The sequence below is a fragment of the Scardinius erythrophthalmus genome, assembly GCF_964197995.2.
Source record: "Scardinius erythrophthalmus genome assembly, chromosome: 2".
Classification (NCBI taxonomy): domain Eukaryota; kingdom Metazoa; phylum Chordata; class Actinopteri; order Cypriniformes; family Leuciscidae; genus Scardinius; species Scardinius erythrophthalmus.
The window spans coordinates 57,590,619-57,609,721 of record NC_138222.1 but is presented as its reverse complement, the minus strand read 5'-3'; the positions used below and the strand labels follow the sequence as shown (position 1 = coordinate 57,609,721).

The 19,103-nt window shown below is 37.9% G+C and overlaps 1 protein-coding gene across 1 annotated transcript; it reads right to left on the bottom strand.

The window, feature by feature from the left end:
* Positions 1–1,247: 1,247 nt before the first annotated feature.
* On the bottom strand, positions 1,248–17,393 carry chrnb1l (cholinergic receptor, nicotinic, beta 1 (muscle) like; the record flags this gene model as incomplete). Its single annotated transcript, XM_081390251.1, has 11 exons — positions 1,248–1,388; positions 1,580–1,721; positions 10,237–10,415; positions 10,509–10,732; positions 12,051–12,236; positions 12,425–12,572; positions 14,177–14,285; positions 14,589–14,698; positions 15,540–15,584; positions 15,876–16,009; positions 17,333–17,393. The coding sequence occupies 11 exons, from the start codon at positions 17,391–17,393 to the stop codon at positions 1,248–1,250; spliced, it is 1,479 nt and encodes a 492-aa protein (XP_081246377.1).
* Positions 17,394–19,103: the final 1,710 nt, after the last annotated feature.

Sequence of the window (19,103 nt, the reverse complement as noted above, 5' to 3'; positions counted from 1 at the left end):
GATGTAATCTAGGAATTCACTGGTGTTTAAATAAATGCACCTGAAAATAACACTTGATGTTATGTGATATACACTTGATATAACACTATATGTGAATATATTTTAAAATGTCATTTATTCCTGTGGTCAAAGCTGAATTTTCATTACTCTGTGTCACGTGATCTTCAGAAATCATTTTAAATTGCCGATGCTCAAGAAACATTTCTGATTATTATCAGTTGAAAACAGCTGTACTGCTTAATGTGATGCATTTTTTTAAGATTCTTGAACAAACAAATAAATGACAAAAAAACAATGAAATAAAAAATACAATTTACATGCTCTCTCTGTTTTATGAACACTGGATCAAGAAAAAAAAGAAAGAAAAGAAAATAGGTTGTTCAGACTACGCCATGAATAATAATAATAATAAAAAAAACAGTTATTCTTAAAGGTATATTAAATATAATGACCTAAATGCATGTATGTAATAAGAGCACAAAATTAATGATTATAAGCGCCGTGGATGAATTGAAAGAATTTGACAATAACAAAATATATTGTCATGGAAACATATACATATTACTAACAAATGGAAACATTAATTTAGAAAAAAATGAAAGAAAGAAAAAGAAAGAAAGAAAGGAAAGTGGAAAGGAGGAAAAGGAAGGATGGAAGGAGAGAAAGGAAGGAAGGAAGAAAAAAAGAAAAGGACAGATGAATGGAAAGAAATGACAGATAGAAGGAATTAAATGGAAGGAAAGGAAGGATGGACAGAAAGAAACTGAAGGAAAGGAAGAAAGAAAGAAAGAAAGGACGGAAGGAAAAACCGGATGGACAGAAAGAAAGAAAGAAAGAAAGAGAGAAAGAAAGAAAGAAAGAAAGAAAGAAAGAAAGAAAGAAAGAAAGAAAGAAAGAAAGAAAGAAAGAAAGAAAGAAAGAAAGGAAAGGGAGGAAAGAAGGAAGGATAGACGGAAGGAAAAGCTGGATGGACGGAAAGAAACAGAAGGAAAGAAGAAAGGAAAGGGAGGAAAGAAGGAAGGATGGACAGACGGAACACGGAACGAAGGAAAAGCTGGATGGACGGAAAGAAACGGAAGGAAAAGATGGACAGAAGGAAGGAAGGAAAGAAAGAAAGGGAGGAAAGAAGGAAGGGAGGAAGAGAGAGAGAGAGAGAGAGAGAGAGAGAGAGAGAGAGGGTTCTCTGGCGCCCCCTTGAGTCCCTGTGTTGACTGTTCCGTGTGTCTGCTGTGTAATCAGGGATGTGCTCATGGAAAAGGCTGGTCAGGAGTGTAGTTGAAACTGGCATCCAGAAACATGGCCAGTGTTCCCAGTGAAGTGATGATGACAAAGAGCCAGAAGAAGAGCCGATCCAAAACCACAGCGATGTACTGCCAGTCATCTGTCATCTACACACACAACGGGACACGTTTATCTCTCTGACACACCAGGATGTGCTGGCAGTTTATGAATAATCATGAGGATCAGGGACAGACCAAGAGGACGAGCCTCAGATAAAGGTTTCTTTGTGTTTCTGTGAGTATGTGTGGAAGAGAGAGATGGAAGGTGTGTGTGTGTGAGAGAGTGTTTATAGACTTACAGTATCATCCACATCCTGTTTCTTCAATTGTTCAGACATGTAATTGATGGCAGCGATTGCAGATTTGAGATTGGGGGGCAGAATCAGACAATAGTTGTCACTGTTTGAGAACCTCTGCAACTTCACAGTGCTCTCATTATGACTAAAACACACACACACAAATAAAGAATAATTAACCCTATACAAAAGTTCATACATATATTAACACAACACAAATGACAGTAAGTGGATTATTAAAATATATGACAATTATCATTAAAGTCCCCCTGTAGTGAATATTTCTCATCTTTGGTCACCAAAACAACAAATTTAAACTTCATGCCTTAAAATATCTTGAATGTAACTCTACACCGTTGCCTCATTTAGTATATGTGGTTCTATGAATATGCAAATGAGCCCCGCCTCCACTCACTCACTCAGCTCAGAGATCCACTCGTTGACGATCACACGTTGATCTGATTGGTTACAAGGTAGTTTGTGACGTCAGAAACACCAGCGATTTCAAAGCGTGTTTTTGAGACTGTCTTTGGTTCACTGCAGTTTTAAGGAGAAAATACTCAGCAGTGGTGTCGACTTATGAATTTACACGATTTGTCTTAAAGCATATTAAAAACACCACAAAGACTTATAAACAACATTAAAAGCTTGATTCTCACCACAAGGGGACTTTAAAAGGTGCTTATAAATTGTGTTTTACTGCACACAATTGCCTTATGTCCTTTTACAGTCTTGATTTTGTTTTGGGTTTTTATGGTTGAATGTTCAACAAAATTTTGCAGCTCCTCTCTTTCCAGTCTGTCAGTAATGCTCTGTTTAGTTCCTGTCTCTATGAAGCCCCTCCTTCTGAAAAGCGCAGTGTGCTCTGATTGGTCGGCTGGAGCAGTGTGTTGTGATTGGTCAACCGCTTCGAGCGTATTTGTGAAATGCCACGCCCCTTACCATAACCGCGAGTTTCAACACACTACTAACTAACTCAACCAGGCCTCATCCCTTTATTCTGCGTATGCCTTGGGCGGGAATTATTTAAATGAGGAATATTGTGATTGTTATATTGCTCATAATTCTCAAGCTTGCACTAAGATTTCAGTTGGCTGATAATTTAAGGTCTCGTCTGCAGGACAAGTCATGCACTAAATTTAATATTTGATGGTAATAAATGACTAAGTATGAGAAATAGTGCTAAGTATGCATCACTAATATAGCGTGTTGTACAGTAGCGTGAGAGCATTGCAGAGCTCAGGATTGTGTTGCTCGGTGCTATAGTGGGAATGAGTCTGTCATACAGGGCAGAATGAATGAGAGCTGTGCTGTGTCTGGGACTGACCTCTCCTCTCTCACATTCCCATTCTTTCAAGGGTGAGTTTTTTCCAACAGGGATTATAGAGAGCACCACACGTCCGGCACATGACATGCACGGTCAATGAGATGCACACTGGTATAGACAGGAACTCATACGGGCGTTTGTTTCCACACACTGTATATGTGGTGTATGTGCTTTTGCTGTAAGCACACTAGTGCTAAGTAGGGCTGCACAATATATCGAAATGTCACAAATGTACATATATCGCGATATTGCTAACTGGGGTCATGAACAGAAGACAAAGAGCAAATCACTCACTGCTCTTGGATGAATTACTTGTGTAGCTTTAATAATAACCAGTATATATTTAATTCATACAGTGAAAACTAAGCAGTGTTTTATTTTTACATTTGATTATTCAGTTTCTGTTGTTACATAAACCTAATGTATGATAACCTGAACCCCGTGGTTTACACTGATGTTTCAGTAAAACACTGATGTTCACTCTCAGAAGTTGTAGGGATGTTTTCTTGTCACAAGAAGAATTTGAAACACGTATGTAGGTTATATAATTTTAAATATATTTTAAAGATCATTTTTAAGCATTATCGTATCGCATATCGAATATCGCATTATTTAATGAGTTATCGCATATCGCATTTTTCTTCAATATCGTGCAGCCTTACACCGAATTATACAAATACACGTCCTGACATGATTACATACACATATCTTTACGCTACACAAACAATGCACATCAATTCAACACAGATTCAAACTCCACACTGTTGCACTGAGAACTCTTCCATCTGTTTCTTCAGACAGTTAAATGAACATATCAGTGAACACTAGTTCATCAGAGCAACAAGCTAAGTCTCGCTTTTACCAAGCATTTTAGGCTGCCTTCAAATTCATTTGATCCTGATGAGACGAGCATGTTTTTGCATTCAAAAACAGCCAGGAATGGAAATGAGTGTTCTCGAAGAGTGTTTTAATATGCTAAAAGTCTCATGTTGGCCGCATGCTAAAAGCACCATTTTTTTTTTTTTTTAATTTTTTAAAACTACCTCAACAACATTAATGAATATATAACTACTCTGTTGCTGGACAACTAGTTTTCAGAAGAATGAACCGCTTCGACCCGACCCATGTTACAGGTCTCTTTTCTGCAGTATATTTGCATCATGGACACAAGTACCACCTTGATTACTAGGAACTATTAAAGCCCCCCTGTGGTGAGAACCAAGCTTTTAATGTTGTTTATATGTCTTTGTGGTGTTTTTAATATGATTTAAGTCTAACCATATGCAAATTCATAAGTCGACATCATTGCTGAGTATTTTCTCCTTAAAACTGCAGTGAACCAAAGACAGACTCAAAAACACGCTTTGAAATCGCTGGTGTTTCTGACGTCACAAACTACCTTGCAACCAATCACTTCAACGTGTGGGCGGGCTTTAGCATATCATTAACTATGATCACTCTGAAGCAGGGGAGTCTCAAGAGAAGACAGGTTGTCCCGGTATATTTTTCGGGTGATATTAAAAATCGGGTAGATTTAGCAATACAGCGGGTGAATTATCAATATGATGTATATTACGATGTTATGATGAACTATAAGCCTTTCAAGGATGCGGATTGTTAGAAGGCAGGCTGCCATAGACTTGAAGAGCGGAAGAAGAACTGAAAATATAAATATATGCCAATTCAAAATATGAATAAGTAGGCCTACTATAATAGTGAATACATAATACTAAAATACCACTTTTAAGGACTCAGGAGGAGAAAACTCACCTTTTTTACACATGCTTTTTAGCATGGTTGAATTGGATCATTGAAAGTCAACAGCATGGTTGAATTGGATCATTGAAAGTCAACAGCAAAGACATTGTTAATAAAGTGAGCTAAATACATAAAGTATTTTTGTTTTTAACAAGAAGCAATGAGAAATACATTTGCAGCTCTGCTTGCAAAATATCACAATACAAATCAACATTTTCAAAAGCAGTTAACCTCCTAAAATTAGTCTGTATTGCTTTCATACCAGTTGCGAATCAGGTCTCCAAACACCTGTTTTCAGGCAGGCCTGCGCTCATTAAACATTCTTCACACCAAGCAAACTCAGACATCAGACACACTTAAAGGGCTGGTTGATTATGATTTCACTTTTCTAACTTTAGTTAGTGTGTAATGTTGCTGTTTGAGCATAAACAACATCTGCAAAGTTACGACGCTCAAAGTTCAAAGTAAAGGGAGATATTTGCTTTTAAAGAAATCGCTTTTAAAGGACTACAACAAACTAGCCTGATGTCGTCATACTCAGATTCTAGTCAGAATGCGAGTCTGATACTGCTCCATTGGGCTGTGATTATGGGGCGTGTTTCAACCGAACCAGGAAATAAAATGCCTCTGCACTCAATTGGACAGACCTACAACCAATCAGAGCAACGGAGTAAGTGACATATGTTCTTCATTCATCTTTGCAATCGACAAATGCCTTGACAAATACCTCCTCTTTTAAAATGAATGCGCTGTCGATATCTTCTATAACAGACGCGATGGCGGAATCAACACATGATCGATGTTTTTATAAACAAAGTTCGGGAGGAGCACGTTCAAATAATCAATCCAATCAACTTATCATCAAACAATTACCATGTCTACCCTATGAGCATGAGAGGAAGCATATATTTATTCACTCTGTCAACTCACCTAACATTCCTTGACAGTTTTCAGCATCCCTCCACTCACTCTTGGCTTGTTCTTCCACAGCCTGGAATACGGGGGGAGTACTTTGGGTTCGGGTCGAATACCGAGCCCGAGCCCTCTCCTCGGACAGCACGCCAAATATGCATTTATTCTATCTGACTTATTTGTAAGTGTGAACTCGTGAAATCTCAATTCTCCAGCGGCAGTCATTTTTGTTGTAAACGAATTCAACCCAAGCGCTCGGTGACGTAGATGATTACGTTACTGTTGATCATCTGTCCATCATCGTATAAAGCCCGCCCTGACAATTTGATTGGTCCGAACAGCTTTTGTTCGTGCATAATAGCTCCACAACGGATCAAGTCCAGACCGAACTTCCCGACCTAAAAATGTTGTGGGCGGGGCTAAGTTCAGCTGGCAACCAGGCTAACAACAAACGGCTGGAAGAGACTACACGACATTCCTCCCGGGTTAGTGACATCACTAACCCTAAAATTTACATAAACCCCGCCCATGAATTTATAGATTATCATGACAGAATATGCTAATCAATGAATAGAAGATAACTACACATAAGCTACATAAATTCATCAACTAACCATACAGAAACGCCTTGTTGCTTCTATATGTTGTCACTTCTTCTTGAGTCTCTTCATCATTGTCTGACTCCGGTTTGAACATAAAAGGCTAAAAGTTTTGAAATTTCCAGTGCATGTCTGTGTGAGGTAAAAGGACACAAGCTGTTGAAGCTCCGCCCCCCGTGTGCCGGGAGCAGCAGCTCATTTGCATTTAAAGGGACAGACACAAAAACTGTGCGTTTTTGCTCACCCTCAAAAAGTGACAACTTTAACATGCTATATAAAAATATCTGTGGGGTATTTTAAGCTAAAACTTCACATATACACTCTGGAGACATCAGATACTTATTTTACATCTTGTGGAAAAAGATACCACCCATTTAAATCGCTAGTGACAAAACGCCATAAGCAAGAAATTTGGGTTATTTAGGCCTTAGGGTTGCTCCAAATTTTGGATAGAAAGTACCACCTGCTAATAACAATGGATTGTCACTTATGAACAAATAAACCCAAACCCAAATAAAAATTAACTTTCCTTGAAATCACTTTTCTAATCCGGTAGCCCTCAAGACGGCGGCATTTCTTGAAGGACTTGTGAGCTTAGCACGATAATAAAGCTGTAGCAGAGACCACCTGTTAGACTAGCTAAAGAGAGGGCACCACATTATAACAGCGAGACGAGCCTTTCTCAAACAGATGAGGAGGGGAACAGACAGTTTGTTATGTCTATTACAGACAGACGGAGACCCTTTCTCTTCTGCACGCTCTACACGTTTACAGAGAAAACCCATCCATCTGTCTATCCTCCCATTCATCCATTTATGTGCATCCTCGACCCTCGGCCTCCCCTGCTGTTCTTGTGTGCATTTCACTCTAATGCCTCAGCTCAACAAGAGCTTAGGTTCTGGCGACTCTAGAGGGGTGACTGGGCTTAACTGGGCTGAGATCAAATGCCCTTGGATTGAGAGGACGAACAGCCAGCACAGAGACTTTCATCATCCGTCCGCCCTGATCCGCGTTTATGAGTTGCTTAAAAACCAGCAGATTATGGTACAAGCACATTATACTCTTGTTATTGATTTGGCATCTAAGTGTGTTTTTGTGTAAGTGAGTGTTCATGCACTGTGAACATGAACTGTGTCTATCAAGAGTGTGCAATGGGTATATATAGTCTATGATACTATCGTAATTGTTGTTTTAACGATGTGCAATCAGATATTATTGAGTATGACCCTCACTTTGCAAACACCAAACACAAACACCCAAGACAGTGCATACACTGCATGATGTAGCCTTTTACTCCATAAAAATGTGTATTGAGTAGTCTTTTAGGCTATATTTATGATATATTTAAGCAATCACACAAAGAGTGCCATTCCCCCTCCCCCCAAAATATTGTACCAGCAGACTACAAATGCGATATTGATTTTATACTACAGTTTAATAAACAAAAAGTTAGAATTAAGTGACTTACATTATAGGCACAATAGTTTTGCCCTATTTCACCGACAAAAATAGCCCCAAATAAAGCCACAGCAGAACTGTTTTGCGTCTCTGAGTCAAACACAGCTGTGTTTTGTTACTGAATGAATCATTCCATTTGAACAAATCAGTTGAGTGAATGATTCAATGACTGACTCAATAAGAAAGTCAAATGCTTCGTTCCTGGAATGATCAGCCGTTTCAACAAATCGGTTTAATTAATGACTCGATTCACTCATTAACAGTGACTTTCCACCATATAATAAATTATACAGAGGCTACATTTAATTAGGTAAGAAAAATGGCCCTTATAAAGGTAAAAATGCAGATAAAAGGTAAAAAACAATTTAAACTTATGTGAAATTTTATTTTCTGTCACTGTTGCGAACTAACCACCGCACAGAATATTAAGAAGTAAGCTGTTAATGGTAGACCTAAACCTGCCAAGGTACAAACAGAATAAACATACTCAGCAAAATATTGAGATATCATTTTTTGTCAATATCACACCCCCCCCTAAGAGTTGGTTTGAGCATCTGCAGTCAGAAATATTTAACAATACATTAAAAAAAAAAATGTAAATAGGCAAACTACTGAGTCTTTTATATAATAAACCAGAAAATACCATTTACGGAACTGAGAATTCCATTTTAGTAAAAAATAAATAAATAAAAATAATAATTGAATAAAAACGATCCGAATGACGTTTGCTTCCATTAACGGTTCTTGCACGTTCTTTCTTCCGCTTGTGCGGAATATTCTACTAAAAATAGTCAAACAAGGTTTTCAGCAAAACTTTTGCAACTTCATCACAGCTACTGAATCTACAGTGTGAAACCTACAGTACAGCGCAACAAGTGTAGTCCAATTTCAGGACAAATGACTGTTAAAGATGGTACACTTTAGAGAAACAAAAACATACAGCTGGACTGATGTAGTCGGATTCCTGGACAAATGACTCTTTTTAGCGAATCAAAAACATAGAGAGCGGCCAGTGTAGTCTGATTCACGAACAAGATGAGTTGGTTCGATTTAGTGAATCAAAAAAATATACTGCACACAATGAGTGTAGTTTGATTACAGAATGAGTCAGCTCTTTTTGGTGAATCAAACACAGCTTTCAAGTAACTGTGACACTTAGATTAGAGAAGTTACTGACCGGCAGTTCATATGGCAACGTGTGTAGTTAAAGCACACATTATGCGGTATGTCATTAGTATTTTATAAATACTAATGCACAATTTCCACATTTTAGTTCAGTTAAAAAGGGCCAATTATAGGATCACTTTCATGCTCTAAAATGTCTATGACAAGTTATATAAGTCAAAAGTAAAAAAGTTAAATTCTCTCATCATTTGGCAATGAAATTGCATTGCAAGCGCAAAGACACACATTGCAAATGCTACAGCAAGATGCAGATTATTTCCACGATGTTGGTTTATGTTCCTGCTGTGCTTCTGTTCTTGTTTTGGCTGTGAAGTTGTTAGCCTTCCAAATTGATCCAGTGCAATACGTGAGAGGAAATCAGATATCAGAGGCACTTGTTTCATTGATTGTCTCTCCACCAGTCTTAAACAGTCTTAACAACAGCTAATATTTCTGACATTTTCGAGATGGGAAGTGCGAGACCGGCTTCACTCACAAGCTGCTGGCGGAGATTTAAACATTCAAGCTATAAGATCTTTTCCCACTGCTTTATGCCTCATGAATAACATTCCTCCAATGACCTGAATTCCACATTTAACTCTTTTCCTCTTAAAATGCTCCGGCTTTCCGTGTTTTCACTTTTATATGGTAGGGGGCGCTATTAGGGATCTTCTGAAAGAGCACTGAATCTCCAGATCAAAACACAGGCAAAAAGGAGCATAAACAAGAGATAAAAGCATTGCTAATGCACATTGTAATCTTTGAAAAGCAAAACGCGATTTTATCAACTTTTGTTCAAAATGTTGCTGTTTGTTTTTAATGAAACTCACCCACATTTTTTTAAGTGTTGATAAAAAAAAGAATGCATGAAGCTAGAATAAAACTTTTTTCGTTGTTTACAAGCAGAGGCTCTGTTTTTCCTTTGATATTTTGCATGTTCAGATATTCAACAAAATATTCTGGGGACAACCTGTCACTCACATGAGATTAATATGATTTAAGACAAACCATGTGCAAATTCATAAGTCGACACCATTGCTGAGTATTTTCTCTTTAAAACTGCAGTGAACCAAAGACAGTCTCAAAAACACGCTTTGAAATCGCTGGTGTTTCTGACGTCACAAACTACCTTGTAACCAATCAGATCAACGTGTGATCGTCAACGAGTGGATCTCTGAGCTGAGTGAGTGAGTGGAGGCGGGGCTCATTTACATATTCAATGAGGCAAGGGTGTAGAGTTACATTCAAGCTATTTTAAGGCATGAAGACTTTTTTTTCAATTAAACATTTATTTTATGATCAAAGATGAGTTTTAAGCGATAAAATTATTGACTACTGGGGGACTTCAAAAGTTTTAGAGGACACAGATTGTTACATACAGATGCAGCTTATTTTGTGTCTGAAATACCAGCCTGGTTTTAACTAAAATGTTGAACACTTACCTTCCTCTCCATGGCATTACCAGCTCTGGGTTGATCTTTCGGATGAAATATTCACCTCCAGGTCTGAGGCCTTGGTCCAAACAACCCAGTGGGACGTTTTCTTTTGTCTCGTCCTTCAACGGTTCCTCAGTTTGGGGCCTGAGCACACCCAAGTAACGAGGGAGCAAGTTGATGAACACCTGCAGAATGTTAGATGACAGGATATGCTTTCAGGTTTAAGTAATTTAATGGAATAATGTAAAGAAGCTGCTCTTTGAATCAAGATGCGTCACCTTTCGCACCCATACGGGCATGTGGTGTGTGCTGGGAGTCCTGTGGTGGAGGTTCAGGACCACCACGCTTAGGATGACTGAGAACGTCACCAGGATCATGGTGAACATCACGTATTTCACGATGATAGGAATGCCAAGTGATGTTTCTGGGACTTTGTCAGCCAACAACAGCATGAAAACAGTGAGAGCAATGAGGACTGAGATGGATAGAGTCATCTTCTCACCTGAGGGAGAGGTCAGAAATCACGTCTTATACTGTATATACGGGCATATCTTAGGCCATTGAGCCTCTGTATAGGGAAACGCACAAACTGTTATTTAATGCATGGAGGCAAATTAAAAAATTAGGCAGACAAAAGACAAAAAGGTATTTTTTCTGTTAACGTAAATGATAAAAAACATTTCTGTTAGTTGAAATAAAGGTGAAATAAAGTAAATATTAGATGAAAAACTAAACGAAAATGAGAAATGTTGCCTTAAAATTATCAATTGGAAATAAATAAAAGCTAAAAATAAATCTAAAACTGAAATAAAAATCAATGAAATTACAAAAAAATTAAACCAAAATCAACATGGAAATATAAAAATAAAAGTTATTTCAAAATATGAATAAAATGATAATAAAACTAAAATAACACTGCAAAAGAAGATTTTTTTTGTCATCCACATTTTGTATAGGCCTACACTTAAATACTTTTTGAGTCTTGTAAAAAAAAACTACCATTCAAAGGCTTGGGGAAAGTGAGTTTTTTTTAAAGACATCAATACTTTTATAATTAGTAAAGACATTTATAATGCTCCAAAATAATTGTACTTCAAATAACTGCCATTCATTTGAACTTTCAATTCATCAAAGAATCCTTAAAATAAATGTATCAACAGTTTTCAGAAAAATATGAAGTAGCACAACTATTTTTAACATTGATGAAATGTTTCTTGAGTATCAATCATCATATTAGAATGATTTCTGAAGGATCATGTGACACTGAAGACTGGAGTAATGATGCTGAAAATTCAGCTTTAATCACAGGAATAAATTACATTTTAAAGGAGCATTGCGCAACATTTCATGTTAAAAATACCCGTTTTTCTAACCCATACATGCTTAAACAATTGCCTGATGGGCTGAATGAGCCCTTCTCTGATCACTGCGATTGCCTCTATAATCCTGTACAGTAAAATAAATAAGAGGGATTCGGGTCAGAATTTGAGACTGGGCGTGACGTCATGCGAGTTCAGTTGCAGTGTTGCAGTTTCGCTTGTCGCCAGAGGGGGCATAGTTCTGCAAAAACTCAGAGACTTGCGCAATGCACCTTTAAGATCTATTACAATAGAAAAACAGCTATTTTGAATTGCTAAAATATTTCACAATACTACTGTTTTTACAGTATTTTGATCAAATAAATTCAGCATTGGTGAGCAGAAGAGAAAACATTAATTAAAACGTTCCAACTTTTGAATGGTAGTGTTTTTTAAATAGTCAGCATGTTTCAAAAAACATAAAACAGTCATGGTATTGATTTTCTAATTAAAGATGGGCACCTGCGCCAGGTGGCAGGTAGAAGACAAATATGGCCAGCACACTGGTGAGGATGCAGGGCACGATGATGTTGATGATGTAGAACAGAGGCTTCCTCTCGATGATCAGGTAGAAGGTGATGTCCTCGTACAGGTCCTCCTGGACGATCTTCCTGCTGGGCTTGTGACAAATCTGCCACTCGCCGTTCTCTTAGGGAAGAGAGAGGACTAGTGAGAGAAAAAGAGATAGAAGGAAGGAGAGAGTGTGCCATGTGCAGAGTTGCTACATTGCTTGGCAACCGCAAACTATTATTATAAATGCACATATTTACTTGCATTCTTGCGTCATTTATGATGTTGGACAGGAAGTTGTCACATTTAAGAGGAAGTACACTAACCAGTGAAGGCATTCTCATCAATGACTATCTCATGGAGCTCGTTGCCATCTTCATCTAGACCGTACTGAAGGTCCACTTCTGAGGAGTCATACGTGTAGGAACGAAACACCATTGTGCAGTTCTGCCAGTCGAATGGAAAGTATGCAACCTATAGAGCACAACTTTAAACTACTGTGAAATGAACGAGCGAGTACAATACAATAATAACAGTTAAAGCTACAGTGTTTTGTTAGGCTATACTGGTCGAAACTCTTTTCACATCCTGAAAGCATTCAATAGCAGAAGTGGTCTAAATATTAAAAACTGTACATATATCTTCTGTGGAAGTCTCAGATACAAAAAATGTTCGTCCAATCATTGCATTCGGAATGAGGATAGATAGGATGTCAACATATTTATTTCCATACCTCTGCGCACCTGCTCTCACAGACATCAGAGTGTTTTATGAGGCTATCCAGAGCTGTAGACAGACGTCAGTCACTGAGCGCCACAAACAAACAGCAGTCGCCTTTTACAGTTCCTCCTGAGCCAAAACAACGAGCTTATACTGCGTTCACGCCATAACTACTGTAGTTAAAAGAGATGACAACTCGTGACGTTCTACCCGGATTTATACCTTTCAATGGCAACACTATCAACGCCGAAATGAATCTGTAGCAGTCAGGTGTTACAACTAGAGCTCTGTAAGTTGTTTATGTTCAATATTATTGTAATGTTTTGAGACATGAGGTTATTTAAGCGTCAAAACACATATATCTGGTTTCCAGAGGGCGACAGGTTCTGCCACAATTATGACTTTTTTTCCTTTATATATATTCCTTTATAATTCAGAATTGCGTGATATAAAGTCACAATTGCGAGTTATAAAGCCAGAATTACAAGATATAAAGTCCAATTCTAAGGAAAAAAAGCATGTTTACATCTCACAATTCTGACTTTATAGCATGCAATTGGTAGATGTAAAGTCAGAATTGCATGATATAAAGTTGCAATTGTGTGTTATAAAGTCTTTTCTTTTTTTCCCCTTATAATTATAACTTTATAACTCGCAATTGCAAGTTTATATCTCACAATTCTCAGAAAAAATGTTAGAAGTGCGTGATATAAAGTCGCAATTGCATGTTATAAAGTCAGAATTGTGATATTTAAATTCACAATGGCAAGAAAAAAACTCAAGAGATGTAAACACTTTTTTTTTATTCTCTGGCGGAAACAAGCTTCCTTAGAAAGCTACATTACTGCTTTTGTAAATAAACTAACAAGCTTCATTATTACATACAGACGCATGCAGGTAATTCACACTTACGATCTCTCCCTCGTGATCATCATATGAAAATGGTCTGCGGTGTAAAAAGACTTGCAGTGTAAACTTAGCCTTAATGTCGTGACGCTTTGCAGACTCTGCTCTGGCTGTGATATCGGATACCAGTCGCGTCTAAAGTGAATGTAAACAGGCGTTCATGCGTTTTGAAGGAGGCGTGGCTTTTTGAGACACTCTGAAGAGAGGCTGGGATCTTCTGCTTTCAAAGCTAGCTTGCTATTACTAGCCTCTGAAACTGCACACCCTAGCTTTAGCCATTTCAATCAGTGATATGCCAACAGTCAATGTTCAAGGTTCAGTACAAGTTAAACTAACAATAGTTTCTTTGATTCTGTCAAAAATGTATGACATGCATTCATTCAATGGAAGTCTACTTCAACTGATCCCAGAACATTCCTCTAATGTGTGAACACTAAGACGTTTACATGTACCTCTATGGAGCAGGAGCTGCGGTAGATGGCAGGCGGATACCAGGAGACGGTCCCATCACTCCTCACCAGCACGTTCACATACAGAGCCACATCAAACTGACCATCATTACTGTTAAACACAGCGAGAACATCGCACAGTCCATGTGCCCTCAGCAGTTTAGATGCTTTAGTGTCATTTAAACCAAATACCTATTTGATTTTGGCTTCTTAGGATTTAGCAAGTTCCTAAACAATTATTAAATTGCACTGCAAAAATGTACTCTTGTCAAGTATAAATATCTAAACAGTGTTGATAGATTTTTTTCCATTCATATTAACAAAGAAAGAAATTGTGGCAGGGGCCATGTTACAAATCATGCTTTTTAAAAGGAAAAAATGTTGTCAGTGTGGCGTTATATGAGGATGTTCTCACTTGTTGATTAGGTAGATGTCTGGACGCCACACTTTTATTGGAGGAATTCGCACAACGTCAATACTGTCGTAGTCCTCAGGATTCCAGGATAACCTGTAGTCGATCCATTCCTGGAAAACAGAGAGAGATGCATACATGCAAACTGCTTATATAGGCACACTACCATTCAAAAGTCTCTTATTCTCATTAAGGCTGCATTTATTTGATCAAAAATGCAGGAAAAACTGTAATATTGTGAAATATTATTACAATTTAAAATGGCTGTTTTCCTATGAGATAATATATAATAAAATGTAATTTATTCCTATTATTTTCAGCATCATTACTCCAGTCTTCAGTGTCACATGATCCTTCAGAAATCATTCTAATATGATGATTTGCTGCTCGAGAAACATTTATGATCAATTATCAATGTTGAAAACAGTTGTTGTGAAAACCGTGATACAACCATAAACACTGAAAGTTCAAACAAACAGTTTTTATTTGAAATATATATTTTGAAAACAATGTAAAAGTTACTGTAACTTTTGACTTAATGCATCCTTGCTGAACATTAATTTCGTTTTGTTTTTCTCAAATCTTACTGACTCCAAACTTTTGAACGGTAGTGTATATTAAGTTTAATGGTATGTCAATGAGGATATCTCATTTATATATGAGGATATTCCCTTGTCCCTTACATTTTGACAGATAATTTTGGGAACAAATTTATCCCCAAACCATATCCTCTTAGCTAAGTAAACATTCTCTCTCTCACACACACACACACACACACACACCGAGCACCACGAGCACACTTATTTGCTCTACATCAGAAGAAAGCACATGAGACAGTTTTAAAAAAAGAAAAGAAAATCCAGGAATTACTTGCATATATAAAAAGTGACAAGTCAATTTAGCCGTAAAATAACCAGCGGTTAGAAGGGGTGAGATAAACGCTCTGCCTCTCACCATATTCATGAACACGTTTGTTGTCATCTCTTCATTCTTCTCGTTCTGCGAGACAGGAGAGATAGAGACATTAGTGTGTGTCGAGTGTGTCATGCTGTCAGTCCTCCATATGAAAGCTAATGCTGCATGCATGACTGGAAAGCTGGAGCGCTAATGTTCCTCGAATGTCAGGGAAATGTTTCTGAACCAGTGGGTCTGAGGCACAAAAATCACCCAACACAAACTGTGTGAGCGATGACCGAGAGAGAGAGATAGAAATGCATTGGGAAAAAAAGAAGGAATAAAGAGAGGATCAGATGTGTGTGTGTGTGTGTGTGTGTGTTATGTGTGCCATACCAAGCTGATGAGCTGTACTAAAGTCATTCCCACTCGGACCATCACTCGCTCATCCCAGGTCCGCGCCGGTCGCACCTTCAGGTTGTAATCCTGAAACAAATCCTCCAGTAGCCTCCGTTCAGCCTCGGACGCCCCTGGACACACACACAAACATATGCTTGTTTTATTTTAGCATGTGATTAACTCCTTTCCTCTCTGTGTTTCTTAACCAAAATAAGCCCAGCACTGAACTCTCCTCAGTCATTAAAGGGTTTTCTGAGACACTTCAGCATGCAGAGAGTCACTGGCCTCAGCGCCGCTTGCTTTGTCTTCTTATTACAAGGTCAAATGTGCAGAAGCAGTCAGTTCATCAAAGCACATAACTGACACACAATGGTGACATATACACCTGTTACTATCCTCAATGACGTCTATTCTGAAAAACTAAAAAAAACTTTTTTTTTTTCATGTTTTATAATACATTTTAATATATATACACGGATGAGATGAGAAAGAAAACGCACGTGTAACAGTATAATGGATCTGTGCGTCACGTCTTAAAGTGGTCCAAATTATGAGATCATTATTAATAATATTAAATTGATCGATCGTTAACAAATATAACAACAACAAATATATTAAATAAATAAAAAAATTCAGTTGTACACACATATGTAGTGAATATACAAAATGTATTATCATACGTATTTTTTAATAACAAATATTAAGAAGAATGCCCACTGTTATAAACACACACACATATACACATACACACAGTACATATACATACATTCTGTAATTTTATACTATGTTTAAAAAGTCAGTAAATGTTTTTGAAAGGAATTTATTCAGCTAGAATGTGTTCCATTGATCAAAAGAAAAAGCAAATACTTTTACATTTCAAATAAATGCTGTTGTTTTGACCTTCTTATCCATCAAAGAATCCTAAAAATGTATTTTCAACATTGATAATAATCATAAATGTTTCTCGAGCAGCAAATCATCATATTAGAATGATTTATGAAGGATCATGTGACACTGAAGAGTGAAGACTGGAGTAATGATGCTAAAAATACAGCTTTGACCACAGGAATAAATGATTTTTAAAAAATATTCAAATAGAAAACTGTTATTTTAAACTGTAATATTATTTAAAAATATTACTGTTTTTACTGTATTTAATAAATGCAGCCCTGGTGAGGAAAAGAGACTTCTTTCAAAAACATTAAAAAAAAAAAAACCTCATGGGCCCCGAACCTTTAAAGGGTCGTGTAATAGTTTCAACACAAATGCTCTTTTCCCATAACAAAAGGACACACACCTCCCGATCTGTGTTACCTGTGAGGGTCAGAAGCCAGCAGCTCCACAGGACCCAAAGCAGAGTCTTCATTTTAAGCACAAGCTGTATATCCAGAGTTTGGTCCCTTCACCACTGCCACCGCGTACACACACACCTCAACAAACTCGCTCAAACTCACATATCCCGCTCCGCAGTCTCTGCGCTCGCACTAACCGACAGCCCGATGTGATTCTGGTCATTTCGATGCCGGCTGCAGGGCCGAACCTTTCCGACAAACCCCTGAAATGGTCACCTGATAATTTTTCTCCTCCCTGCAACCTGACTTGTGAAATGCAGTATCCGTGATTGGTCGGGAGGCCAAAGAATTATGGGAGGGAGAAAAGAATGTGTTTGGAATCTGTGGCAGCCCTGATCAGGCACCTGTTGATGGTGGGTGTGTGTGTGTGTGTGTGTGTGTGTGTGTGTGTGTGTGTGTGTGTGTGTGTGTGTGTGTGTGTGTGTGTGTGTGTGTGTGTGTGTGTGTGTGTGTGTGTGTGTGTGTGTGTGTGTGTGTGTGTGTGTGTGTGTGTGTGTGTGTGTGTGTGTGTGTGTGTGTGTGTGTGTCTGTGGCAGAGGGGATATTTTTGTGGGAGAACAAAGGGAAGAGGTGGGCACGACTGTTCCTTTCCGGAGGGTGAGATAGGACATAATTGAACATACTCTCATGCACACACGTACTGTTACACTGCTCGCATTCTCTGGGGAATGGGGACTTCCCTTTCACACTTGTTCTCAATATAGCCCAATATGTAATTATACACTAACTCTAGTAAGTACCTTTTGCCATTTTTACAAGTTAATTAAAGTTTACAAGATGCCATTTTATGCCCTTTTACAGTCTTGATTTAGTTTTTGGGCTCTATTAGAAGAGGTTTTCATGCTTAAATGTTTAAAAACATTGTATTTTTTCCCATATTCTCCATTGTTGCAGCTCCTCTCTTCCCAGTCTGTCAGTAACACTCTGTTTAGTTCCTGTCTCTGAAGCCCCTCCTTCTGAAAAGCACAGTGTGCTCTGATTGGTCGGCTGTACCAGTGTGTTGTGTTGTGATTGGTCAAGCGATTCGAGTGTGTTTGGGAAATGTCCCGCCTCTTTCCATAACCGCCATTTTCAACACACTACTAACTAAATGGCGATTCGCGCGGGACTAATATTATCACAGGACCTCGGTGTTCGGCGAAATATAGTAGGTCATTTGCGGGGGAATTTTTGCTTTACAAATCACAGACATGGCCGATTCGCACAGGATTAAGATCACAGTCAATTACAAATGACTAGAGGTCACCAGGTAATACTTATCCCGTGTGAAAAGAGCTTAACTCAACCAGGCCTCATCCCTTTATTCTGCGTATGCCTTGGGCAGGAATTATCTAAATGAGGAATATTGTGACATGTTTGTTCCTGGAAGAAAACTCAAGACTACAATGGAGGCGTTTCAGGGAGTTCAGAAACAGTGACACTGATATAGAGAAGAACTTTGTGCATCGTAACTTTGCAGGCCTTTTTCATTCTCAAACTCCAACATTACACACTAAAGAAAGTTGAACATGTAAAAAAGTATAACCCTTTTGAGGGTAATTTTGTCATGACCATCTTGGAAGGTAATCAGGTTTGACAGAAATCACTCAAAAAAAGATCTGGGTTACACACACAAACATTTCACCCTAAAAAATGCTGGGTTGTTTCAACCCATGTTTGGGTCAAATATGGACAAACCCAACCATTAGTATACATTTTTTTATTAATGTTTTAACCCAACGGTTGAGTTGGTCCATATTTGACCCAAACAACCCAGCATTTTTTAGAGTGTTTATAAGCCTTTTTTAAGATTAATACATTTCAATTAATAGTAAAAATTTCATTAAATTGAATTGATTAATCCTTACATATTATTCATATTTTGAATTAAGAA